At 52.3% G+C, this 27,370-nt stretch overlaps 1 protein-coding gene across 6 annotated transcripts in view; it reads left to right on the plus strand.

Moving 5' to 3' along the window:
• The window catches only part of Scn5a (sodium voltage-gated channel alpha subunit 5), a 74,438-nt gene that overhangs the window by 7,747 nt on the left and 39,321 nt on the right, over positions 1–27,370 (plus strand). For 3 of the 6 annotated variants that reach the window (XM_010618555.3, XM_010618564.3, XM_010618571.3), the window contains exons 3-13: positions 770–859; positions 2,151–2,279; positions 8,316–8,407; positions 11,348–11,578; positions 13,134–13,197; positions 14,242–14,383; positions 14,832–15,029; positions 16,020–16,199; positions 16,736–17,095; positions 21,992–22,124; positions 22,761–22,999. In XM_010618555.3, coding sequence (XP_010616857.1) covers positions 770–859; positions 2,151–2,279; positions 8,316–8,407; positions 11,348–11,578; positions 13,134–13,197; positions 14,242–14,383; positions 14,832–15,029; positions 16,020–16,199; positions 16,736–17,095; positions 21,992–22,124; positions 22,761–22,999 — 1,858 coding nt within the window. Of the gene's footprint in view, positions 1–769; positions 860–2,150; positions 2,280–8,315; positions 8,408–8,549; positions 8,642–11,347; positions 11,579–13,133; positions 13,198–14,241; positions 14,384–14,831; positions 15,030–16,019; positions 16,200–16,735; positions 17,096–21,991; positions 22,125–22,760; positions 23,000–27,370 lie in introns of all 6 variants that reach the window. The other 3 variants (XM_019206794.2, XM_019206798.2, XM_019206802.2) reach the window with 1 other exon arrangement.

Here is a 27,370-nt window from a genome sequence, read left to right on the forward strand (position 1 = left end):
CACCTGGTTAGATTCCTTGGCGGGGGGGACTGTCCCCTCTCCCCTGCCAGGGCTGTCAGCATTGAGCAAGTGAAGCTTGGCCTAGTCTTGGGGGTCAGACAGCTCTGGTGTGTCCCCCACCCTCCGCAAAGAGTTGTGCTGGGGAGAGAAGAGGCAGCCTCTGGAGTTCAATTACTGCAGCTCCTGGGCTGCCTATGGGAATCACCTTTGGGCAGCTGAGGGCTGAGGCTGGGCACATGGGGCTGAGGCTGGGCTGTGGGGTTGGGAGCTGGGGCAGCCACAGGGAGTAGGAGGCACAGCCTCTCTTCTCGGCCTGGAGAGGGGACTTTTGAGGACAGCACAGTGTCCCTTCACAAGGTCCAGGGCCTGCAGAGGTCTTGCAGAGGTGATGGAGAGTGGAGGAGGCCAGTCAGAGCTATGTCCACCCTGGCCAGGTTAGGTAAGCCTAGGCCAGTGCAGTTCAGGGACGAGGGCCCACAGGGACGCCCGAGACACCATATGGAACTTGAAGAGAGCCCCTTCTGCTAGGAAACAGGTGAGCTTTGCCATTCAGTGAGCAAAATGAGGCTAAAAAAGCTATGCTGGGTGCTCTGGGGGAGGTGATGCCCCCACAACCAAGGAGTCAGCAGGCTGCTGGGTGCTGGAGGGGGTGCACCTGGAAGGGTATGCCTCCTTGGAGCCCCTCTCTTACTGATCCTGCAGCCCTGGCCTGGCAGTGCTGTCCCTGAGACCTGGCTGGCTCCTTGTGTCTTCCTTGACCCCTCGCCACGCTCTTCAGCATGCTCATTATGTGCACCATCTTGACCAACTGCGTGTTCATGGCCCAGCACGACCCTCCGCCCTGGACCAAGTATGTTGAGTAAGTATCTTCAGGACCTGCCACTGTTTTCCATCCCACGCTGTGAGCTCTAAAACCACCCAAAGAAGGCTGTGACCAGGACCAGTGGGTGGCCTTGATCCTGCCTCTACCCTCCTTACCTTTCCTGGTCCTGTCAAGGGCCTGCTTTAACTTGGCCCATCAGTAGACAACCTGATTGTCAGGCACAGTAGGGACTTTCTCCCCATCACCCCTACAGCATTGGAGAAGGCCCTGAAATAATAATAGTAATTTATTGAGCACTTAGTTCTTGCCAGGCACTGACTTGGAACAATAAGTGTGACCTCCTTTAACCCTCTAGCAATCCATCAGAGTAGGCATAACCACCGTCCCCACTGGACAGATGATCAGCCTTGGCCTGATGTCATGCAGGTAGGCAGTGGCCACAGGAGAAGCCCAGGCCCAGGGCTGTCCCCACATCAGTACTGTACTTTGCTGCTTTTTCCCCAAGTCCTGCCTCCTATATCCATCCCTACAGTCTTAGAAAATGACTCCTGGTCTTTTCTTCCCAAATGAAAGTACCTCCCCTGCAGGTTCTAAGGCTACTTGAGAGCCCTTATTAGACTGGGCTCCTGCAGAGACTGACAGAATGTCCAGCAGCCTTTTGTAGAGAAGTAACTTGCCAGGTTGCTCTCTACATTCACAGAAGACTGGAGGTGTGTGAACAGGGCTTCATCTGGCTGCTCTGAAACCTGGGATGTGGTCCTCTCTTGTTCTAGCCCTGTTGGGCAATCCCAGAATCCAGGCATTTTTGATTCCTTGGGCTTTTCCCAGCAAAATAGCCACCCACCCAGCCTCACGCAGTAGAATAACAGCCCTTCGGGCTGGGGCAGCTGGACCCACCTACCCTGTAGATGGTTAAGGATGCTTCAGTCTCCATTGCTAGCCTCTGAGTACCCACATGCCTGGGAAGGAGCAGTAACTCTGCCTATCCAAGGGCACCAAGTGGTCACCACATGCCCATGGACCCCAGGGCTGGGGGAGGACATAGGTAGGAGTCTTCTCACCCCGATAACTGAGAGAACACAGAGAGTTCACTGGACACATGGCAGGTATACAATAAATTCAATAGGAAAGTAGACGGCTGAGCCAGATGTTCGGGAGAGAGCCGCAGTCCCTGACTCCAGAGCTCTGCTCTGGGGTGCTGTAGAGAGCTGGTGTGATAACCCGTGGCATGGGGAGCTGCACTGGGCTTGTGCCATGTAGGGAGTGTGGCAAGCCTGGCCCATCGGCTTCAGCCTCTCCACCAACCCCACCGGCCTCTCCTCCCCAGGTACACCTTCACTGCCATCTATACTTTTGAGTCTCTGGTCAAGATTCTGGCTCGAGGCTTCTGTCTGCACTCATTTACCTTTCTCCGGGACCCATGGAACTGGCTGGACTTCAGTGTGATCATCATGGCGTAAGTATCTGACTCGCGGTACCATGCTGTACTGCACCAGGCCACACTCAGGGGCTTATGCCCCAAGCCCCAGCCTCTGGGCTTCCCACTGCAGTCGCTCAGCTCTGCATCCAGGCCGCAGAGCACCCACCTTGCTGCTGTGGGAGGAGGACCAAGTGGAGGCCCTGGTGGGGAGAGGCAAGTCCACGTAGCTCTCATGGCCACCAGTGGTCAGGCCTCCTGGTTCATGTGGGCCCACAGCAGCCCTGTGCTCAGGTCACATCGCTGAGGTCCTGCTTCAGCATTCTCTGCTCTTTCTGCCAGAAGAAACCAACATTACAGCCCCAAATCCCTGACCAAGGTGACTGGGAGTGAAATGGCAGTGAAGGAGCCCGGAGAAGTGACTGGGCATCCCCAGGGGCTTGGGCCAGGTCAACAGGGGCAGCTGCTTTCTATTCAGAGGCCTTGCATCTGGCACATTTTAGGGCACCCCGCATTCTACCCAACCCAGTGAATCTTCACACCAGCCAGAGATGTTGGCTGGGAGGGGCTGCTTAGCCCCATTTTGCTGACAAAAACGGATGCCAAGGGTGACACAGGGAGCGCACTGAAAAGCGAATGTGACGGACGAGGCCTGCACCTGCCCAGGTGAGGCCTCGCTTCCTTTCCTAGGAGCCCTCTTGCAGAGGGCTGTGTTGAGAAGGTGCTCGACTGTGTATGTAGGATCAGACACTGGGCTCCAGTGATCAGGATGGGCCTGTCATGTGTTGGTCCTGAGTAGGGCTTGGCTCGGCTCCCACTTTCTGAGGGTCTTGAAATTAATTGATCCATTTGTTCGCTGTAGAGTCTTTACTTAACCCCAGATGTGAGTAGTCCTAAATTCAGCCGTGTTATTGGGAGGAAGTACAAATAAGAGAAGGTGGACTCTGCCAGAGGGGGCACTGTCCCACTAGATGGAGAAACCGATGGTTAGAAAATGCATCAGAACCTGTTTCCAGGTACACTGTTTGTGGGCTGGCTCTAGGCCTCCATTTTACAGGTGAGGAAACCGAGGTTCAGGGTCACAATAGTGCTTTCCCAAAAGCCAAGGTAGATTTAGCTCTGGGTGGAGCTGAGTGAGCAGAGAAAGAAGGTTAGCAGGTGAATTTGCAAAGTGGTAGGATGAGGGACAGATCATGCGATTGTCACAGGTCATGGTAAGAGCCAGGTATGGTAGAGCCACTGGCAGATACGGCAGGCAGAATTGTGGCCCAATTTACATCCTGTAGAGGCAGACAGTAGCCAAGAGGCTGTTTTGGTAGCCAGGAGAGAGAGGGTAGAGACTAGAACCAGGGCACAAGTGGACAAAATTGGTCCAAAATTGGGTGTGTTTTGCAGGTAGGGCTGCTGTTTTTCTTATGGAGCGCTGAATGGATGGTATTAGCATTTGATGAAATGAAGAACTGGGAAGAGGCACTGGCTGGGGGCAGAAGGGAATCAAGAGCCTGCTTTGGAACGTGTTGTATTTGAAAGTTTCCAGGGTGAGATACTGAGAGGATATGCCAGTCTGGAGTTCAGGAAAGAAGTCCAAGGTAGAGTTGCAATTAGAATCCAAGGGGACACAGGTGGTAGCTAGAACCAGACCAGGTGAATGCATGTGGCCAAGGACGCCTCAACATTTCAAGGTTAGGAAAGAAGAGGAGGACTGAACAAAGGAGACTGGAGGGAACTGGCCAGTGTGTGTGTGTGTGTGTGTGTGTGTGTGTGTGTGTGTGTGTGGTATAAGATTGGTACACAGAAAGCCAACCGAAGAATGACTCAACTTAAAACACACCAGGAAGAAGTTAAGGAAGGTGAAGACTAATGATGGACTGTTGGATTTGGGCCGATCACTATTGCCCTTGACAAGAGAGCTTTCAAAGCAGTGGGAGGATACACACCTGGTGAGAGAGGGTTGGATGAAATACGGATGAAGGGAAGACTTTTGAAGAAAGGACGCTGATGGTAACTGTGTGGAAGAGAGGGGATGGACGTTTGACAATGTAGATCAGCAGGAGTGGGGCGGGCTGCAGGAATAAAGCTCAAGCCTCCTGAGGGAATGGGAATCCATACCAAGGAGGAGCACTGACCTTCAGCAAAGGGAGGACAGAATTTCTGGTGGAGATGGAGGTAGACTGATAGAGTCGATGATAAGAGAAGAAGAAATTTCTCTTCTGATTGCTTCTATTTTCTCTGTGAAATAAGAAGTGAGATCATCCATGAGAGCAGAGTGGAGAGCACGTCTAAGGTTTGAGGGGGACGTGCTGGAGCTGGAAATTGCACTGACTTGGGAATGGAGTACAGTTGCCTGGCTGGGCTTCAGCTCAGGGGTGTCCTCCATGGGCCAAATGGCACAGAAGCAAGGGGGCTTCAGGCAGGAGAGGGGACAGCATCTGCCTGTGCCTTTCCGACTTCCCCATCCTGGTGCTGCAACAAGAACAAGAGGTCACCGTAAGCCAGGCTTTGGTCTAAGCTCAGCCCATCCTTCTGGGAGATGCTCTGTATGACGTCAACCCTTAGCAAGTCCTGCAGCCCTGCCTTCTGAGAGAATCCCGGTTTCATTCCCAGTGGGATCCCACGGGAACCACTTCCACTCGGAGTCACAGAGCAGGTAATTCCTCGCCAAACTGTTCAGCTCCACTGTGTCTCAGAACCAGGCATGACAAAGCAGCACAAGACCTCGGTGGCTCAGATAATCATCACGTTTCCAAGCACCTCACAGAAATAGCACAGTCATTTTCTGTAGGGCTGCACAGACCCACTGGAATGTCAGCTTTGCGTGCTTGGTGTACCATCCCTGCCGCTCTCATTGCCAGGGATTCTGCCTGACGAAAGCCAGTTAATTGCTGACTCCCAGGATGCCTTCTGCTACAGATGAAATGGTTCAGTAACATGGGGCTTCTAGGATGATCAGCAGTCTTGGATAGCAGAAAAGTTCTATTCAGTGAAATTCTCCATTTACCCTCCATTATACAGATGGAGAAACTGCGGCTAGATAGTCCCATCCACTTCCCCAAAATTATAAAATGAACCAGCAGCAATCCTAAACCCAAGGACTACAACCAAGGGATTTACCTTGCAGCCATGGTCTGGCTGGGAGAGGTATCCCAAACTGATGTTCCTGGCCAGGTTTTGATGCCTCAGCCCACCAATTTAGAGGTTGTGGCAGGAGTTTCCTGATGCCTGCCAGGCTCAGCTTGCAGCCCTCCAGCCAGAGCCCCCCTCTCAGCTGGGCATTACCTAGTTAGCATAGCCTCCCACCTTCTAAGGTTGTTATGGAAACCAAACCTGGAGGGGAAGAAGGGAGGGCAGATGGAAGGGATGGCAGCCACCACCACAGCTAGCAGTGTGGGCTTCACCATGAGAGATAAAGGTAGAGCAGGAAGGCCAGCATACTCCCTTCCTCATTGTCCCTTGGCCTCCACAAAGGCTTCCCCGCTCCATACTGGGCCAGCATGACACAGTGAGCTTCTCACTCGCCACGCTGTGCTCCTTCTGTGGCAGGGCCTGTGGTCCCGCTCCAGCTGCCTGCCTCTGGCCAGCTGCTCGCCCATAGCAAATCAGTGGGCTGGCTTGAAGGAGCATTTTGCAGCCCAAAGCTGGCCCTGTGCCATACAGAGGATCGCTCCTGTCCTGCCATATTCAGGGTCCTCAAGAGAGGCTCCAGTGTGGGCCTAGGGTCCCAACATGTGACACAGCCAGACGCCAGGTTCCGAACAGAGTGAAACAGCCAGCAGCCCCACGTGAGTCCCAGACCTGATCATCCCAGCCCCAGCCCCGCCTCCTCCTTTGAGAACTTCCTCCAAGCCACAACTGTGCTCCATACAAATACAAGCACCAGCCCCACCCCTGTTCCCAGCCACTTGCTGGTGCTCCAGGCCTGCCGGGAGCTCAGACACGACCCTCCCTATTTGGTCACTAGCCCATCCTTGTCACCTGGAGATCCTGACTTCTCCGTGCCTACATGACCTGTGGAGGAAGCAGGTGGTGAGTAGAGAGGATCCTGAAGTGGGGGCAGGCAAGGTCAGGCAGTCTACAAGACCAGGTCCATAAAGGAACAGGAGGAGAGAAGCAAAGATAGTGCCTTCTCTGACCAGCGCAGTGCTACACTCACTCCACACAATCAGAATAGACAGCCTTGAATCCAGTGTCCTGGGAGAGGGTGTTATCCCAGGCCCCACCTTCTAGACCAGCAGCCAGGAAGAAGACCCAGAGCCTCTAAAGGGCTAGAACCATGGCCTCTATGAGATGGCAACATGACAGTGTTCCACGCTCACCCTTGCAGTATACCCAGAGACCACACGAGTGTGGGACCAAGGCCTGTGGCTGTGAGCGCCTGAGGGAAATGGAGTTGCTATCCAAAGTTAAGAAGGAGCTCATTTAAAATTAACAGGTGCATATGGGCCAGCACAAGGACAGTGACTTCTCCTTGCCCCACACTGTGATGGGGTGCATCTGACGGCTGCCTCGGACTTCACAAGCTGAAGTGAGCCCAGGGAGTAGAAGGGAAACCACACCATAGAAAGGGTCTGTGCAGGGGAATATCTGCTGCTGCCCACCTCTGCAGGGCTATGTGAGTAAGGAGGGGACCGGCCCCGTCGCAGGGCCCTGTGAGGACAGATGGCCTGCAAGTGGAAGAGAACGTTGGTGTCAGCCTGGTGTCAGAGCTAGATGGGACTGGACCTGTTGACCCTGGGAGAGAGTCCCTTGACAGTGCTGAGACCTTTCCTCTAGTCACCCTCCCACAGACAGGAATTCAGGTGCTCTGAGAAGGGCCCTGGAGGTCTAGGCCACTTGGCAGAGTGGGTGTGGCTGTCCTGTCTGCTACACTGTTGACACTTGCCCAGCTCTGCAGGGCTGGCATCACGACCTGATGTCCCTCAGACACCTGGGTCCAACACTCTTGGTTCAGCACCAGACATCCTGAGCTCGTCATCCTTTGTTAACATTGGTTACCTTCAGTTAAATGTCAGACACCCTGCGTGTGAGATCTTTGGTTAAATATCACAGGTCCTTCCCCAGTGGCCTCTGTCGCACATGGTCCACCCACCTGTCACACAGCCTCGTGGTCATGTGGCCTATCTACTGTGTGTCCTCACACTCCATGTGGCCAGGTCCCTGGCCTGCAGAGACCAATGCCTCCTATGCCTATGAAGGCCAGAGATAAATGAGCACCCAGTCTCTAGATGGCCACAGCCACTCGGCCCTGCCAGGCATCACTTAGACCTGTGCAGGACAGACTCCAAGGAAGGCTGCTTACCTCACTGTATCCCTCGAAGACACCACAATCTAAGGATGAGTCTGTAGGCTCGTGGGGGAGGGGTCTTGTATCTGACCCCTTCTCTTGGGCTGGCATTGCCCATGGGTAGAGGAGGAACAGATATGAGGCAACCCTCCCTTCCCATCTTCAAATGCTTGTGTCTTGGGGACTACTCGTGCCACCTCCAGCTTATGACTTCAGGGTCTCCTGACCACTGCTGCACAGGGAGGAACAAGGGGGCTGCCCTCAGAGACCTAATCACTCCCCGTGGTGGTCTCAGCTAGGGCTTCAGGCTCCCCTAGGAGCCTCAAGGAGAAATTTCCTTGACAGATGTGGGCAGCTGTACCTGAGAAATCTTTGGAACCCACTAGAAACAGAAGAGGCAGAGCAAAACTAGCACCAGAAAACACCTCACTCCTGAAACCTCATCTCTGGGAAAGCAGAGTTCCCATCTTCACTCCGATATGTCCCAAGCCTCAGACCTTGTTGCATGCTTTGTGTCTCACAGAGTTGGAGAAGGTGGCAGAGTAATTGCCTCCTAGAACTGGTTATTCATGGGATGATCACAGAAAGAAACACCCGGAAGTTTGCTATGTGAATATACTTAAGGAGATGCTGAGGTCCCATGTCAGCATGATCACAATCAGGAAGAAAGCCCAGGGAAGGGTCCAGGCTCTCCACAGCCCACTGTGGGTCAGGGAGAAGGGAGAGGGCTGGCTGGGGAGGGCAGGCTGAGCTTCTGCTTTGTAATTCCCAATAACTGTGGTTTGATTCTGCAGGTATGTATCAGAAAATATAAAGCTAGGCAATTTGTCGGCTCTTCGAACTTTCAGGGTCCTGAGAGCTCTAAAAACTATTTCAGTTATCCCAGGTAAGATGTCCAGGTTTGCCTCTCAGATCTCAGCTACAAGTGACTCTCTCTCTGTCCCTGTCCCCAACCCTCTCCTCCTCTGACTTTGTGTCTCCTGTTGGTGTGTCGTCACTGTCTCGTGTGTGACTTTCCCTTGTTACAGATACACAACTGAATTTGTGGACCTGGGCAATGTCTCAGCCTTACGCACCTTCCGAGTCCTCCGGGCCTTGAAAACTATATCAGTCATTTCAGGTGAAAATCAGGTTAAACGCCAAGGCTGGAGGGACATGCCTGGGCCTTTCCAGCCACCTGGGAACCAAGGCCAACCCCAGGAAGCCCTCTGAATGTGCCTGTCACCAGAATACCTTTCCTAGAGCTCAACGATGTGGGTGCTTCTGCCCCCCAGAGACTCAGAATGAGCTTCAGGCTGCCCACCCAGCCGAGCCCATTCTCAGACACCAGTGGGCACAGAGCACCCACACAGCCTGCATTGAACCCAAATTCTTATTAAAATAGTGAATTTCTTTTGCAGCTGGACACAGCTGCTTTCACAGTTAAAAGTTTGGTCATGCATTGCTTTAGCCTGCAGTGACGTCCTTCGGTCAGGAAACCAAAAAAGACCCTACTTGCGGGAATCCACACACACTCAGATCCAAAAAGGAAATTCCGGCACAGTCTTTTATGACCAAGTGCCCCGTGCCAGCCTCGGGCCCCTTGGGGGATGTGTGTACCGTGGAGCCTCAGCCCCCTTCTGCAGAACGGAGCGTACTCTGTGGACAGGCGTCATTGGGCCTTGGCGTCTAACAGTCCTCACTGCATGGTGCGGTAGAGGTTTAGTGAACCGTGCATGGGAGCCTCAGGGAGAAATCCTCCTTGACAGATGTTGGCAGCTGTACCTGGGCAATCTTCTGAGCCCACATGGCCTCAGGGGAAACCATTCCACTCATCCATCCAGGAAGGCTCTCAAGACTCAGGAAGACCTCAGAGCCCTGTTGTGTGAGGTACTGGGTCTGAGGTCACGTGTGCCACCCAGCACACTTGACATACACCTTCAGTCAGCCTTCTCAGATCAAAGTGGTCTGAACCCTCAGGTCCCCTGCACCTAGGAACTTGCTCTGGAAGGACAGCGCCCACCGGCTCCTTCACGAAATGAGCCACACTTGAAATTGGAGAAGGACTTCTGTGAAGGCAGCTAGAGACAGGTTTCAGGGAGGTGTCAGGACCAGGGGAAGGGTTTGCTGATTGGACCCCTGACTTGGGAAGCTGGTGGTTCTATGGCAGAACTACACCCTGCACTTGGCCATTGCCACTCTGGGGGAGTCAGGACTCCTGCCGTGAGCTCCCAGGAGAAATGCAGACTTCCTCTGGCTGGGTTAGTTATTTCTTAAGTGGAGCCCCCAACTATTTCACATTCAAACGCAGCCTCAAAGTGAGTTCCTCTGAACCCACCACAGTATGTGCATGGATGTCCCTTCTCTCCAGAGCCTCTCATAAGTGGCCTTGGCCCCTCTCCAAGAGGGCTGGTGGGGCTGTCAGCCTTCAGCCACTCCCTCAAAGCCACTGCCCTTAGGTGTCAACTGGCCTTGCTCAGAACCCTCACAATGTGTCCTCCAGGGCCCCAGGGACAGCCCCTTAGGCACCACCACCCCAAGAGACAAACACACTGATCACAGCAGTTACAAGGCCTAATCCTGTTCTCCACAAGATAGAGGCCAGACAGTAGCCTGATGTGTGCCCCGGGGGCCCCAGCCATTCCCACCACTTAGCAGCAAATCCACTACCAACAACAGCCCGCTCTGTGCCTAGACACCTGACAGGCCCGCCCACTGCCCCAGCACTTGCCAACATCTGCCAGGACGATTTCCATAAAGAGCTGAGTGTCTGAGCCCTGGGCGGCAGCTGTGGTCATGACACGGTGGGGAGGCCGTCCGCTGCTCATCCTGAGTCTGCACCTCACTGCCTCCCTGTTTCTGCGCTGCGGGCACAGTAGCCACAGGTGCTTCTCACACATTAACCGGCTGGACGATGGATGGACGGAGCTTAATCTGAGATCTAGCCACTTGGGGAGTGGGGTGAAGCCCTGCTGCTGGCAGAGGAGCCCCTCTCTCCCGCTGCTTCGATGCTGTGCTCGCACTTGTCCTAGGACTGTAGCTGAGAGTCACACTGGATGTGTCTACATGTGCTTTTCTGTCACCCTGCCGTGGGCTGCTAGCTTCCGCAGGGAGCTGGGCCGTGCTACTAACAGACCATGGCCTCTCGGCTTTGGAGAATGGGGGGCAGGTCCCAGAGGGGAAGAATGAATGGGGAAGAAGCCATACAGGTCAACCCCTCCCCTGACCCAGGCCCAAGGTAGAGCAGGCCCCTTAAGACAGCACCCACACAGCCCTGCAAAGCTCTCTCAGGTCCCCCGCACACATAGCCCCAGCCCAACCTCAGACCCTGGGTCCCTTGAGCTCCCCCTACTAATGAGGCAGGAGGACCCACTGCCAGCAAGAGTCAGGTCTCTGCCCATGTCAGGATCAACGCTTACACCCCTGCATTGACCTGGAATGAACCTGGCAGGGGTAGGGCGGTGTCTCCTTTCCCACATGCTACGTCAAAAGGCCTGGCCCTGGCATACCTTGGGACTAGCCAGATAGGACCACTCAAGAAAACCACACTTTTTATACCATTTCTACATTTGTCTGGAGGCTAGTAAAGAGAACCAGACCCCTTCAGAAATGCAAAGCCAGGCTGTACTTCTGCCCAGGGTATTGGGACAAGCTCAGCAGCTGAGGAAAGAGGGGCTTTGGTTCTAAATGCCAAAGAAGTCTCCATAACTCTGGCCCCATCTCACAGCTGCTGTCACAGGCCCCACCCCAGCTCAGCATAGGACCTCAGTGGTAATGCCAGGTGACCTGCAGGAGCGTGCACCAGGAAGCCCATGGGTGACCCCATGCCCGCTCTTGCCTTCACCAGGCCTGAAGACCATCGTGGGGGCCCTGATCCAGTCTGTGAAGAAGCTGGCTGACGTGATGGTTCTCACCGTCTTCTGCCTCAGTGTCTTCGCACTCATTGGCCTGCAGCTCTTCATGGGCAACCTGAGGCACAAGTGTGTGCGTAACTTCACAGCACTCAATGACACCAATGGCTCTGTGGAGGCTGAAGGCCTGGTCTGGGAGTCGCTGGACCTCTACCTCAATGATCCAGGTACGGACTCGCTCCACAGCTGGGGAGGGTTCTGTGAGACCGCCTGGGCTGGACGCCATCCCCCCGCCCGCCCCCTGCCTCCGTGGCTGCCCCAGCCCTGTTCAGCCCACAGCTATGCACACAGGCATCTGAGAGCCAGCTGGGAGTCTGGAGTAGAGCAGACTTCGGGGCCAGGTGGAGACACCGTGTTTGAAGCACAGGAAGGATGGAGTTAGATGGGGTAGTGTTGAGAAGTGAGGCCAGCCAAGGGTGCCGGGCCAGGGAGGAGACAAAGCCACCTACAGTGGAGCAGCAGCTCAGGGAGAGGGTGTGACATGGTGCTGGGGGCTAGGGAGGCTGCACAGTGGAGTCCCAGCCCTTGGCGTGGTGCTTTCCTGTTTGACATCAGTGTTCTTGCCAGGATGCTAATTCCATAGATGTGTGCCCCAGAACTCCGTGAGAGGGTTGGGACACGTTTGGGATATGCAGCCTGTGAGCCCCTCATCTCATTGCATGGCTTACACCTCCGTTCTCAAGGCTGGTACCCAGCACCTCTCTTATTAGTGCCATCAATCTAGATCGAAGGTAGGCACTGGGGCAAGGCCAGATGCTAGGCCACAAGACCCAGCGGGCCGTTCTGAAATCGGACCTCTTATGTACACCGGCACTCTGCGCTACAAAATAGAAGCAGACAGAAGATCGATGAGAGCATGCTTATGATTTAGATGTGGCCTTATAGCAATAGCTCTAAAACTTCACTGTGTCCCAGAGCCACCTGAAGGGCCCCAGCAACAGACTGCCAGGGCCCAAGCCCAGGTCCTGCATCTGTAGGTCTGGCTGTACTCAGGAAGCTGTATTTCTAACCAGTTCCTGATGCCACTGGTGCTCTGCTCGCACCTGTCCTAGGACAGCAGCTAAGAGTCACACTGGATGTGTCTACACGTGCTTTTCTGTCACCCTGCCGTGGCTGCTAGCCCAAAGTGGGGCCACACTTTGAAAACAAAGGCAGATGACAATGAGTGATGGACCCTGGCAGCAGCCCCTGAGAAGAAGGGACAGAGCAGGTATCCTGTGTCTAACCTGGTCCAGTCTGAGCAGAGCAGTGTTACCATGGTGATTGCGGCAGGCGTCGCCTGTACCATTTTATGTAATAGAAGCGAGTCCACAGCTTGGCAGTAGCCCGCCAAGGCCAAGAAGTGACTCAGCAGCTAAGCTGGAACTCTGCCCAGGCCCTTGCCTCCTGGCTTGGCTTTTCTCTTGGCCTTGGCTGGCCCCCTGAGTGGTTTGGAGCATGGTGTGGAAGCTCCCCATAGGGACATCTGAGGAAGGGCTTCCTGTGTCTTCTGAGAGTGTGGGGGACACTGGCAGCAGAGTGTCTGTGGAGAGAGCAGGAGGAAGCCAGGAAGGTGCCAGAGTGACTGAGGCCTGTCTAGGCAGTGGGTGAGGTCAGGGCAGGGGCTAGGAAGAAGCCAGCAACCACTCACCAGAGCTCTCTCCAGAGCTCTGAAAGCAGAGGGGAACTTTAGGAAGCTGGGCCACATGTGCCTCTCAAGCGAATCCAGTGTTTCTCTTACAGTTAATTACCTGCTCAAGAATGGCACCTCCGACGTACTGCTGTGTGGGAACAGCTCGGATGCCGGGTAGGTGCACCCACACCAGGGACAGCACTCCCAGCCACCCCTGGGTGCTTTCTCAGCTGACTGTACCTTTTTGTGGCCCGGTCCTAGGGACAGTGAGGCCTCCCTGTCTTTCTTCCTGCCAGCACCCTGGCAGCTCTCCCACCCCATAGTGGACACAGTGGTAAGGAAAGGTCAGGGACAGAAGGGCTGGGAGGGCCAGCACAGCCCAAAAGATGGGCAGGAGTAGGCCTCAGCCAGGGTGCCCTCCACCCCTGCCAGCCCAAAACTGGCTCCATTCTTCTCTGGTATCTCCCAAGACTGCACCCTTCCACTCCAGCCTCTGCGCCCTCCCCAACAGCCTAGACTCTTCTCAAGCCGAGCAGGATCGGACCTGCATCCTGACTGTGGTCCCCAACACGTGCAGTCTCTGTGTGCAGTTTGCAGGGCTCTGTGCACGGTGACTGTGCTCTGGGTTAAGTGGAGGGGCACAGGCTCACCACGGGCAAGGGGCACTGTGGAGTTCTGTTCCCACATGTCTGGATATGAAATTCCAGAGCCCGTTTGCCACCTCCTTCCTGCTGCTGAAGATTGACTGGAGGTTTTAGGGCATTAGGTGGCACAGAGGCCCCTCAGCCACATTTTCCTGCTTGTCAAGCACCCCTCACACACACACACCTCCAACTCCGTAAGCGGTGGCTCTGCCTCACTGACATGTGGCTCTCTGAGGTAGTGCAGATGGTCACACTCTCTAGACGTATCCCTAGCAGCATCATCCCTCCACCCACGGCCCTGCCCAGGAGCATGTGCCAGACCTGGGTGCTTCCTCTCCATGGAGTGAAACAGCTCAGACAGCAGCTGAGTGTGGTCTGGAGGAGCTGGATACAGGCCTTGGAGGATATAAGTAGAGAGAAGAGGAAGATGGGAGCCTTGGAACCCAGACCTGGAGGCAGGACCCAGCAGTGGGGCATATGCTGGGCTACCCAGTGAGACGAGCCAGGCCTGGTGGGGGCCCAAGGGCAGAGGATGCCTTACAGCCCAGGCTGGAGCATGAATGTCTGGCCACAGGACATGTCCTGAGGGCTACCGGTGCCTAAAGGCAGGCGAGAACCCTGACCACGGCTACACCAGCTTCGACTCCTTCGCCTGGGCCTTCCTCGCACTCTTCCGCCTGATGACACAGGACTGCTGGGAGCGCCTCTACCAGCAGGTATGTGGATGCCCAGGCACGCAGAGGATGCCAGGCATGGGCTCAGGACCCAGGACTCGCCAGATGCGGTCCCAGCTGCTCCCCATTGGTGAGAGCTGTGGAAGGAACTGGGCCAAAGGCTCTTGCATTTGAGGGAGAGGAGTTAACGAGAAACTTCCTTTCTCTGATGCCCACGTACCCGTCCTTTCACGTAGGAAGCTTTCTGTTCTGTGAGTGGGACAGTCCTCTGTCCCACAGACTAGCGTGTGTTCCTCTGTGGGCACAACATACTCCCTGGCTAGGTGGCACTCTGCCTCCCTCGACGTGGGACTCTTGTCTGTGAGCCCACACCGGGCGTGCTCTGTGCCCCCGGCCAGGCTTGGTTCAGGTGCTGCCACACTGGACACTTGGAAATGCCATGACCCAGAGGGACCTAAGGAAGATGACCTCTGCCTCCTTGCCCCTCCAGACCCTGAGGTCCGCAGGGAAGATCTACATGATATTTTTCATGCTTGTCATCTTCCTGGGCTCCTTCTACCTGGTGAACCTGATCCTGGCTGTGGTTGCCATGGCCTACGAGGAACAGAACCAAGCCACTATTGCAGAGACGGAGGAGAAGGAAAAGCGCTTCCAGGAGGCCATGGAGATGCTCAAGAAAGAGCATGAGGTAGGTGAACCGTACAGAGAAGGAGCCTCCAAGCCAGCCCCTCATCTGACTGCAGGGTGCCTGGAGGGGTGGTACAGGCTGGGGAAAGACGCTGTCTTCTGGACGAAGGTATTTCCTATAGATATGGTGTCTGCTGGGTAAAAATTTAGAATCTGCTGGCCAAAGACTGCCTGTCCATGAGGTCTCTGTTGGTAAAAGTGAGGGTGACGTGGGCTCAAGTGAGCCCTTGAGTTGTTCCCTGTGGTCCTTGTATTTTCCAGGCAAAAGTGGAGCCACCTGGGTAAGAATGTCACGTGCTGGGTGAAGGTGGGGACTCCCAGGTGGAGGTAGTCCTTGTGAGCATTTGCTGGACAAAAGACATCCGGATGTCCATGGATTCAATTTATCCTGGTCAGTGGGGCTGGGGATTTAGCTCAGCGGTTCAGTGGCCTGCCTCGCAAGCGCAAGGACCCGAGTTCAATCCCCGGTACCAAAAAAAAAAAAAATTTTATCCTGGTCAAGAGATGCCTTCTGGAAGGAAGCTCCCAGGTCAGAGACCTGAGCCAATTCAGAAAAGGGATGCTGGCAGTGCTACCCTGGCCACCCACAGCCCCTGATATGGTGGACACTGGAGGCCATCACAGAGCCAGCAATTAGAAGCCAGACTGTAGACATCCATTGGTTCTTCCTGCTGCCCCACACCACCTACTCCAGTACCTTATGCCCAGCTGAACCTTTAGCTCTGCTATTTCCCCTGCTCATCAACCACCACCGCCCCCAACACCCCCGCAACTGTGTCACACACTCCTCTCTTCCAACGGCTGCCCACTTTAGTCACTCTTTTCCCTCTAGAATCTTGTTCTTTCTCAAAACAGGATTCTGTCTAAGAGTATCTCCGTGATGCCCTCATTTTGGATATGTGCAAGTCCACTTACAAACGGTGTGAGGGGCCTGGCCTGGCCTGCCTAATCTCTCAGTGACTGAGACATTTCTCCCTCCACCCTCTTCCAGGCCCTCACCATCAGGGGTGTGGATACTGTGTCCCGTAGCTCCTTGGAGATGTCCCCTCTGGCCCCAGTAGTCAACCACGGGAGAAGAAGCAAGAGGAGAAAACGAATGTCTTCGGGAACAGAGGACTGTGGAGATGAGCGGTTTCCCAAGTCTGACTCAGAAGATGGTCCCAGAGCAATGGTAATCCCCACACGTGTTCCTGACTTTCTCAGGGTGGGTCTGGTATACATAGCCCATTGTGCCAGGCCCCTGGTACAGTCAGAGCCCCGAAGTTGCTCTCCAAGGAAGGCTTCCTTGAACTCCTCCCAGCCCCTCCTGTTTCCCATATTTTCTTAGAGTGGAGGAGGGGCAGTATGGGTTTGGGTGTCCTGATAGCCCTGAGCTATCTCACTGAATGGGGGCTGGGGCTAGGGCCACCCCAAGAGCCCTGGAACATGCCCATGTGAGTCCAGGGGATGGCTGAGTACTCCAGATGCTTGGGCCAGACTATCTATGACATCAGGGGCCCTGCCTCCCCCACTCCAGGCCAGCCTCTGCACCCAGATGGCATAGGGGTCAAGGCCCCAGAGGCATGGATTTGCAATGCCAGAAGGTACAGGACACCCCTTCTCCCAAGCCCCTCTGGCTCAGCCCACTTGGTTCCTGTGTGACTAGCAGAGGCCCTCAGTGCTCCAGGAGGCTGAGCTGGGCCACACCGCCCCTCCCTGTGCCCTCAGAGTCGCCTCAGCCTCAGCAGGACGTCAGTGAAACCACGCTCCAGCCGAGGGAGCATTTTCACCTTCCGCCGTTGGGACCTGGGGTCCGAGACCGACTTTGCAGATGATGAGAACAGCACAGCAGGGGACAGTGAGAGCCACCGCACATCCCTGCTGGTGCCCTGGCCCCTGCGCTGGTCCACTGCCCAGGGACAGCCCAGTCCTGGAACCTCTGCTCCTAGCCATGTCCTCAACAGCAAAAGAAACAGTGCTGTGGACTGCAATGGGGTGGTCTCCTTGCTGGGGGCTGGTGACACCGAGGCCATGTCCCCAGGGAGCCGCCTCCTCCGCCCCATGATGCTGGAGCACCCCCCGGACACGGTGAGCCAGCCCGCAGAGTAGACCTGGGCTTCCTACCTGGCCTTCAGTGCCAGGCCTGGAAATATTCACCTGAAAATTGAGCACCTATCGTGTGCTTCACTTCAACAACCTGTGGCCTTACAGAGCTTCCGTGCTGATAGAGGCAGAACGACAAAAATCAGGAAAGGAGAAAGAGCATGTGTAGAGGTGTATGAGGTGTGCGGTGGGGAGGAGAGGGGCTGGTGGCTAAATGTTCCCGGCTGCGGAGGCACAGGCACTGAGATGCCCTGTTAACAGCATCGAGTGTGCCCAAGGCCCTGTGCCATGTAGGCTCGTGGGCAGCAACCCAGGGGGCTTGGGAGAAGATGCCAAGGAGGTGAGGGAATGTGAAGGAGTCTAGGCACCTCTACTCACCAAGTTAAAAATACTCCAGCACTTTAACAACTGGTAACTCAGTGTCGGCCCAAGAAATAAGTGCCATGGGGATGAGAGCAAGAAAAGGAAGGAAGGATTCCCTACTTGTTAGCAGACCTGTTAGCAAAGACAGAAGGAGACTAGGTGCCAAGCTTCTTTCTGAAACTAGAAGGGGTAGTGTACCTCAAGCCTCTCGTCTGTAAATTGGGTGGAAAATACTCAACTTGGGACAGTGGCCAGGATGGTGAGGCTTCACCTGGGTAAGGCCCTGAGGACATGCATGAATGTGTCAGTGTTGTTAAAGCAGCCTAGTCACATCTATCACTACCATCAGGAGCTTGTTCTAGGTGGAGAGAAAAGCAGGAACATGCCTACCCTTTGGTTTGGTGTGGTTTGGTTTGGTTTAGTTTTCTGAGACAGGGTCTCACCATGTTGCCCAGGCTGGCCTCAAGCTCTTGATCCTCCTGCCTCAGCCTGCTGAATACTGGGATTATAGGTTTATGCCACTACATCCAGCATGACTTGGATTTCTGAGCCGTAAGGTCAGCGTACCTGAAACAGAGAGAGCAGAGGAGCAGTCGGAGTTAGTGTCAGAAAGACCATGGCGCAGGACTGCCTCAACCATGAAGGGCCAACCAGAGCTTTGGCACCCAGTAGATTGGTAAAGACCAAAGACTGCCCATCAGCTGTCAGGTGTCCTTGCTGACCCCAACCCAACACCATGCCACAGCAGCGCCCCCAGGAGAGAGCTGAGCTCAGCGAGGAAGGTGGGCAGCTTCTGAGGAGCCGGCAGCTTGGTCAGGCAGGCAGAGTGCATGGCCTCCGGTGCCCCCACCAGCTCACCGTAGCTGTGGGACTCTGTACAGGTTACTTGACCTTCTCATGCCTGAGTTTCCTCATCCATAAAGAGGGAGTAAAATTAATATATCAGCAGGCTGTGGTAAGGACCAGGTGAGTTAAAACAGTCCCGTATTGAGGCCGAAACTTGCCTCAGTGTCAAGTTTTGAGCAATCATTGGTGTTATTTAGGACAGACTTCTTGGGTATGGGGCGTTGCAGGCTCAAGGGGACCCTTGAGTCCTCTGGAGCAGGTGTGAAAGGGGAACCTTGTGCAGTGGGGAGAAGACCCCACTACCTGGAGAGCAGCTGTCTAGCTTCCAGGGCCACTGAACCAAGCAGGTCTGCTCTGGAGCCTCTGCCTGGGGAGCAGGTCAGCAGCCAGGAGTACTAATAGAATTTCCTAATCTCATTAGGCAGACAGTCATCTCATTGTGCTGCACATGTCGGGGAGGAACGCAAGTTCAAACACTTCATTACCGGGAACTCTGACTTCAGCCCTTCTCACTTCTGTAGGGCCCATTCATAACCTTAAAGGGATTAGCAGGCCAAGACCAGGTCATTTGCAAAGTTAAAGGAATTATGGACCAAGATGGAGACATTTGAAAAGTCAAAGAGATTAGCAAGCTGTAGGCCCCTGGGAGAGCCTTCCCCGCCTCCGCCGGATCCAGCTTGAGCCTGCAACACGGCAGTGTCTGCAATGTCGCCTCACAAGGGCACCCAGTCCGCTCGGGAGGGGAGGAAGGGCTGAGCCAGAAGAAAGCCCTCTGCAGAGTAGCCACCCTGGGGGGGACAGCTGCAGAGGTCCTTTGTCCCCCAACTTCACCACAGTGCCCGGACCTAGAGGGCCAAGTGGAAGGGGAAACACGCTGGACAGCCATCCATTCTCTTTCTCCCTTCACACATTCTCCCTCCAGCTTCACTCTCCCTGGTCATCTAGCAAGGTAGGGGCAGAGCTGGATCTCTGACCTGAGCTGAGACTTCTGAGTATTTATTCCTCTACCCAGTGCTCTTTTGGTACCACCCTGCTCTGCTGAGTGCCCAGCTGAGGCTCCAGAGTGATAGCAGTGAACAGACAGACCTGACCCCAGCTGGGTAGAGTTTGCCTGGCAGTCTTGGAGACAGTGGACTGATAAATACGTTCACGTAGCAGCAGGGCCATGCTGGGGAGGACTGAGGATGAGAGCTGTCAGCACACTCAGGGAGGGCCTTCCTAAAAGACATTAAAATTGACAAGTGATTTTAGGGAGCCTGCCACAAATACATGGAGGAAAAGAGTTCAGCAGAGGGACAGGATAAGGCCTGAGGATGAATGGGGTGAGAGGGCCTGCAGCTCTGGCCCCAACTACCAGGCCAGAGTGGTACAGGAGGGAGAAACAGGAACAGAGTTTGGAGAGCTACGCTTTGTACTAGACAAGCCCTGTAGGTACGTAAAATTTGGGATGTACTCTGAGTAAACTGGGAGCAGTAGGGAGAGGGAGCTGCTCAACAAGGAGTTATATTACCTCATTTGCTTTTTGAGTGCATCCCTTTCTGCTCTGTAGAGAATATAGAGAAAGGGCCGGTTAGGAGGCTGATGCAGTAGTCTTGGGAAAGAGATGATGATGGTGAATCATCATCATGATGATGGTGTATACGAGGATGGTGTATCAGTCAACTATTGCCACAGTAACGCTGTGTGGCGAACCATCCCAGGAGTCAGGGGCTAACCGTAGGCCTTAGTTCTTGGGTATGTGACCCGGTGGATCGGAGCAGGGCTCAGCTGGGCCTGCTCCACACAGTGAGTTAGGCCAGGGCTGCTCCGCTGGGTTTGTCCTGAGGCCCAGGCTGAGAGGGAAGCTCTTTCACAGAGGGTTCTAGAGCACATGGGAAAGGCAAACAGCACTAGTACGTTGGGCATCTATCCTCATGTCACTTTGTAGCCTTCAGCCAAAGCAAGTTCGCGGTCAGGGGCAGGGGACTCTCTCACCTGGAGCAGGAGAGAAAGAAAATACTCACTCAGGAGTAACCCAGCCTATCGTAGATGGTGGGCGGGGGTGGGTTGAGAGAGGTCCTTGAGATACCCTTCCGGGCACAGCCCTGACCGATTTCCTCCATCAGGCCCCACCTCCTAAAGTTGGCACCGCCTTCTGGTAGCACCCCACACTGGTGCCCAAGCCTTAGGTGTGGGCCTTGGGGGACGTCTCAGATTCAGACCTGTGTTAGTTACTCTTTGTCTCAGTGCTGAGACAAAATACCCAACACCCAAAGTTAAAAGGGAAGGGGTTTATTTGGCTCACAGTTCGTAGAGGTTCAGTCCATATGGCCGGCTCCAAAGCAGGGATGGCAAACAGGCACCACAGAGAAGAAACAACATGGCACACACAAGGCAGCAAGGGTAACAAGAGAGTTAACAGTGTCTCTCTGCCCCTTTAATCTTATTCAGACTACTTAGCCAGTAGCACTCAGATGCTTAATCCTTGTGCCCTTGAGCCTAACATTGTACCCTGAATCAATTCTGGCTTCACACACGCTAGATCCAGCCTATGACCCCATGAGGCTTTGGCGGAACATCTAGACCCCAACCATAACAGGATCCTAGCTCACAAATGCACACCGAGAGCCTTCTCCAGCTTAGAAGCACGGGCCATGGCCACACAGGCTGCTAACACAGCTCTCCTGTCCCTCCTCGCTTCTGGGTGTGCTCAGCTAGAGTCTAGGGAACGCCAGCCTGTGGCCCCTCACAGCCCATGCCAACCTCTGCTCGCAGGCGTGGCCCTTGTTTTTATAAGATTGACGTGTGCACACTGGAGACAAACCCACAGTGCACAAGTACATAAAATGAAAAGGGGACTTCTCCGCTTTTTTGTCTCCCCAACCCCAGTTTCCCAGATATACCCACATTGGCAATTCAGTGCATCTCTTCGAGAACTCTGTCTCCCATCTTCAGCTGTTTGTCTTGAGCTATTCCCACGGGAGCATATGTGGAACCACCTTGTGCTCGTTATAGTGTCTGTAAAGGTCCAGAGTTGAGTTGAATCTATAATTCATTTTAATATTCTTCCTATCGATTGCTTGTTTTGATGGTATTAGGCACAGCACTGCGATGGGCCTCATTTATGTGTATTTTTGGTGCGTGTGTATAATTATTTATGAAGTTAGATTACTAGACTAGGAATTACAGGACCAATTTAAACTTTTCCTGGTAGATACGGCCAAACTGCCTCCACAAAAGTCATGGCCTCCCACCAGCCACATAAGCACGGTGCTCTGTGCTTCTGTTAGTATCTTAGAGCCTGTTAGGTTTTTGTTTTGTTTTGTTTTCAGGTCTCTCTAGGGAGCTTGTGGTCAACTAAGACCACAGGGCCATTCATTTTTTGTACGTACTCATTTATATAGCATCACCTGAGCAGGAGGAACCTGTGTGATGCATGTACTTTCCTGGCCATGCTCAAGAATGACTGCCAGTGAGAGGGGTGACAAAGAAAAGAAAATGAAGGGGATGATGATGGCCAGGAGTAGGGGCTTCTTAGCTGAGAGAGACTCCAGTTTAGCTTCTCTCAGCCCAGCACCCAGTGTGCTATCGAGACTTTCCCTGTCCCCGCTGTGGCCTTCCCGGCCTGAGCCTGGGTGAGCCACTCCAGCCCCAACGGGGCCAGGCTGACCCCTGTCTCCCGGTTGTACCCAGACCACACCTTCAGAGGAGCCAGGTGGGGCCCAGATGCTGACCCCGCAGGCTCCATGTGCAGATGGCTTCGAGGAGCCGGGAGCACGGCAGCGAGCGCTCAGCGCAGCCAGCGTCCTCACCAGCGCCCTGGAAGGTCAGTACCCCTGCGCTCTCCAGACACTCCTCTCCTCTGCTCCAGGCCCCCACCTCTGGGCCAGCCCCGTGGGCATCCTCCTTGTACCTTGGCTACCATGGGCGTCCCTGCCCTTCTCCCTCTCACTTCTCCTTTCCCCAGCTTATTCCCTTCCTACCCTACCTGGTCCCCAGGCATCCCACAGCCTATCCCTCCTTAGGTGACCCAAACTGGGCACCCCATCTTGTTCTCTCCTGTCCCAGGGGTATACTCACGGCTTACACTGTCCAGCCACCGCTCCCCCACATGTCCTTACCTGTTCCTTCCTACTCTGTCCTGGGTGTCCTCATACATGAACCTTCCTGCCCCACAGCTGTCCATTCCCTCCACACATCCCCAGGTCTGCTCGCTCAAATGAGCCTGAATTTGTCCTCATCTGTCCTGTGTCCAGTTTTCCGAGCATTCTTCTTGCCCTCTGCCCCTCTGGCCCTCTTCTTCATTGCCTGAGTAGGACGACAGCCTGCCCGTTCCCTCGGCCTTCCTGCCACACTCACAGCCTCACTGTCAGGTAGCCACCCCGTGCACTCCCCAGGAGTCCCACGAGATATGCAGGACTCCATCAACAGAAACCCTGCTAATTGCTCGCTGCACCCTCAGAGTTGGAGGAGTCTCACCGCAAGTGCCCCCCGTGCTGGAACCGCTTTGCTGAGCGCTACCTGATCTGGGAGTGCTGTCCTCTGTGGATGTCCATTAAGCAGAAAGTGAAGTTCGTGGTCATGGACCCGTTCGCTGACCTCACCATCACCATGTGCATCGTGCTCAACACGCTCTTCATGGCGCTGGAGCACTACAACATGACGAGCGAGTTCGAGGAGATGCTGCAGGTTGGAAACTTGGTAAGGGCTGCCTGCTGCAGGCTCTCTGGTCGGTGTCCTGGGGCGAGGGGCTCTTGGCCAGCTGGTGTAGCAAGAGTATACAAAGGTACCCAAAGACTGGGAAGCAAAAGTGAGCTGGGGCTAAGCCTGAAATGTGTGTGTGCAGAGGTAGGGTTTTGTAGTGAGTAGATGGAGGAAAGGGTGCCCACAGGAAGAGGCCATTCTCGGACGGCCAGTCTTGCAGAGATGAGCATTCGTGTTGTTGGGTGGGGGACAAGTGGGCAAACGGTTAAACAGAGAGTGGGAGGAGGAGCATGGTTGGACGAGTGGATAGTTAGACAGAGCGAGTATGGAAATCAGGCACAGCCAGATTTGAATTCTGAGCCAGCTCCTACTCTAAGGCCTCAAGTAAATTACTCACTGTCCGCAATTGGTACAATAAATATTTGTTGAATTTAATAAATATAAAATTAGTGTGGCAATATTAACCTCATAGGAAGCTAATGAGGACTGAATAAGATAATACGTGTAATGTGCTTCACTTAGGGTTTGCTAAACAATAAGCACTCAGAACAAATGATAGTTGTGGGTATTATTGTTGTTGTTACACCAACCCTAGAAGTCAAAATGTTTGAGTTCTAATTCTAATTTTCTTTTCTTGAGGCCAAATCTAGCCTTGTTGTACAAATAGGGAAACTGAGGCCCAGAGCTAGGAGGAGTAACATAGTGGGGAAATTTAGGTATGTAGCCACTGTCTCCTAACTCCTGGGCACTGGCCATATTGGCTTCATCCTGGTAAACACTGTGCCAGCCCCTCTCCAGCGGACCCTAGGGCAGGACTGAGCCCTCTGCCTTGGGAAGGAGCTCCTGGGATCACTACGGAGGCTGGCAGAGAGAGCCCTGGGCATTCAGTCTAAGCTGTTTCGGGCTGCCCCTACAGACAGGTGGGTCTCCCCTGCTGTGGGTTGTGAGCATTTTCTCCTTCTATTACTCTCCAAACCCAGGACTCTAGATAGTTCTTTGCAGAGTGTGTTCACTTTTTGTCTCTAATACCCCACTGGCTGTAATCTTCTTGTCCTTTCTTTGTCTATGCAAACTGAACGGAAAGGTGCATCTCAGTCTGCAGGAGTCTCATGGCACTGCAGGGCGCTGGGTGGTCTTCGATGGTGGTTATGTGAGGTTTGCATTTATTGAAATGTCAGTGCCAAGCTGGCCTGAGCAGCAATCAGGTGTGGTAAAGAGCAGGGGGCCACCAAGTTGTGGTTGGATAGCAGTTGTACTAAGTCTGGGACTTGGTTTCAATAAAAGGTGATTGAGGGCCAGGGATTTAGTGGTTCTGCCACCTGCTTCGCGAGCTCAAAGTCCCAAGTTTGATCTCTGGTACCCCCAAAAAAGTGATTGATACAGTAGGATTATAAGTATATTTTGTTGTTTGGATAGCTTTATTGATAATATGTAAGATTTTTATTTTCTTGCATTTAATGTATTCTAGTGGCTTAAATACTAAATATAAAGAAACAAAACCACAACAATAAGCAAGGGTAATAACTTTGGTATGGGGCAATCCTTTCTAAGTACATCTCTAAAGCCAAATTCTGTAAAGGAGAAGACGGATACACTTGACTAACTTTTTAGTCCATCACACAAGCAAGATGAAAGGCAAATGAAACTTCAGTTCCCAAAGACACTGTGGACAGAATAACCTGAGAAGTCTCTTGCGGAAAACCCTAGCAGTAAGCATGTGAAATGTTTCTACAGTAGCCCTGGGCAGAGGGTGAGGGTAATGATTTGGGTGATCTGGAGGCTTGGGTTTTCATGAGCATGGCACAAAGGGCATGGGAGTAGTAATGGGGTAGCCCTACAAAAATATGGCGGCTTTGTTCTGTTTTCTGCTGCTGTCACAGAAGACTACAGGCTAGGTGACTGATAGACAACGGAATTTTATTGGCTCATGGTTCTTAAGGCTGAGAATTAAGATCGGGGGCCACATCTGGTGAGAGCCTTCTTCTTGCATCATCACATGACCAGAGTGCAAGCAAGAGGAAGGGAGGAAAAGGGGCCAGACTCCCCCCATACAACCAGCCACGGCCAGGAAAATGGCAAACCAGAAGAACCTACACACAGACACTGCGAAGTGATGAAAAAGCTTGATCTAAGCCAGAGCCAGAGAGGGAAAAGCGATAACCTCAGGAAGCTTGTGACAGTGAAGGTGGCCTTATATAGATTTCAGATTCAGCCTATGCCTAAAGTATTAGCATGTAAAGTGATCATGGGGTGATGTTTTGGGGCCCCACAAGAGGTAAACAAAGAACTTCTAAGGAAAGAGACATCTTTAAGATAAGCCAAACTGGATTCCCCCAATTAAAAACTATACAGGAAGATATTCTACCATGAAAAACAGTGAGCAAATACACACCCGTAGACACACACACACACACACACACACACACACACACACACACTCACACATATGTCAGGCTTAACCTCTTAAAAGTGACATACAAAATTGTTGGATAGAGATGCTAAAACAAGAATGTTTTTAATAACTGAAGATGCAAAAGAAGGAAATAATTAAAAAAGGAATAAGACAACTTTGAAAAGGGACCAAAGAAGACCTTTAGAAATGAAAAATAAATGCATTGAAGTTCAGTACAGCTGAAACGATCAGTAAATAAATATAAATTTAGATCTAAGGATCTAAAGGAAACAAGATGGAAGGAAAAATGATTTGACATTATTTTCCAGTTTATGCTGTTGTCTTTGTAGGTAATCCAATAAAATCTATAAGAGGCCTTTAGAACTCATAAGAGAGTTACCCACTATTAGGGTGTACAGGCTCAGTCGACAAATTGGCAGCTAGTCACTGTTGACAATGATTTGGAAAGATTAATTTTGAAAAGTGAACACAATTTCAATTAAAAATGAGAAATCTAGTAATAAATATAACAAGAGACATATGCATTTTAAATAAAAATATGAAACTATAGGAAAAAGAAGACAAATGAATAGACATGTGCCATTTCTATGGATGGAATTCTTAATATTGTAGAAAAATTAATTCTTCCCAAATTAACCTGTAAGTTCAGTATAATTCCAATCCAATTCTCAACACTTTTTCACAGAACTTGGTTAATTCTGATTCTAGAATTCACATAGAAAAGTAAATCTTAAAGTAAATTAAAGAATATGGTGAAGAATTTACTACCATATATTGAGGTATATATTATAAAACAAAAAAAATATAGTATTTATTTATATATAGTATTTCTAGAAAACCATTTGGGTCTGTGACTTGACTTCCCTGTCTCTATCTATAAAATAGAGATAATAAGCATTACATGTATTATGAGGTAACATGATTTAGTTTATGTAAAACATGAGAACAATTCCTGGCATATAGCATTGTTATAGAGATAGAAAAATGGACCTGTGCTGTGCAATTGAGTTTCCAGAAATAGAACAAGCCATATTTGGAGAGTTGATAAATAACATAAATGATATTATAAACCAGTAGGAAAAGTATGATTATCCCATAAAAGATGCTGGAAAGAATGGTTATGTTTATAAAAGAAAATAAATGTATATCCCTACCTCATACCCTACTTATGACCTATGTATAGACAAATTGGATTTAACTAAGAAATTGAAACATTTATTCCATGAAAGAAAAGATTGCTAAGTTTATCTGTGTTGAAATTCACCAGATTTGCACAACAGAGGATACTGTAAACTAAGTTAAATCCCTCCCCAAAACTGGAAATTGACATTATGAAAAGTATTTAACTATAAAGACATAGACTCTATGGCCAAGGATTTAGCTCAGTGGTTCTGCTGCCTGCCTCGCAAGCACAAGGTCCTGAATTCAATCCCGGTAACAAAAAGCATATATAAAAATAAAATAAAATAAAGACATAGACTCCATACAATGTTGAACCCATGCACATCAGGAAGAAAGAGTACAATCCAGAGGTAATAACGCAAGCACCGCAGTGGACAGAAGTGATAAGACAAAGCATGAGAGAAGAAATTAAGATGGTTATAAGCAAATAAAGAGAAACAGAAAGAGGAAAATTAAAGCAATATTGAGATACTATTTCTCACCCCTAGCAGAATTAAAACTAAATTATGGTTGGCAAGGATGTGGAACAGTGGGAAGTCACGGTTTGCAAGAGTATAGGTTGGGTACCACCCCCCTGACAACTGCCTATCCATATTCATAGTACAGTGTCACACGTTGGCACAAGGAAACTTGTCAATTGTAACAAAAAGTAGAGTCAGCATAAATTTCCAGCCATCCATAAGAGACGGATAAAAAATAGTGGTATATTCATACAACAACATGCTGCATTGAAAGGCATGCAACTGGAATACATATGCATTTACATGTATCAT

This window comes from Fukomys damarensis, unplaced genomic scaffold, assembly GCF_012274545.1.
Source record: "Fukomys damarensis isolate Sample0158 unplaced genomic scaffold, DMR_v1.0_HiC HiC_scaffold_24, whole genome shotgun sequence".
Lineage (NCBI taxonomy): Eukaryota > Metazoa > Chordata > Mammalia > Rodentia > Bathyergidae > Fukomys > Fukomys damarensis.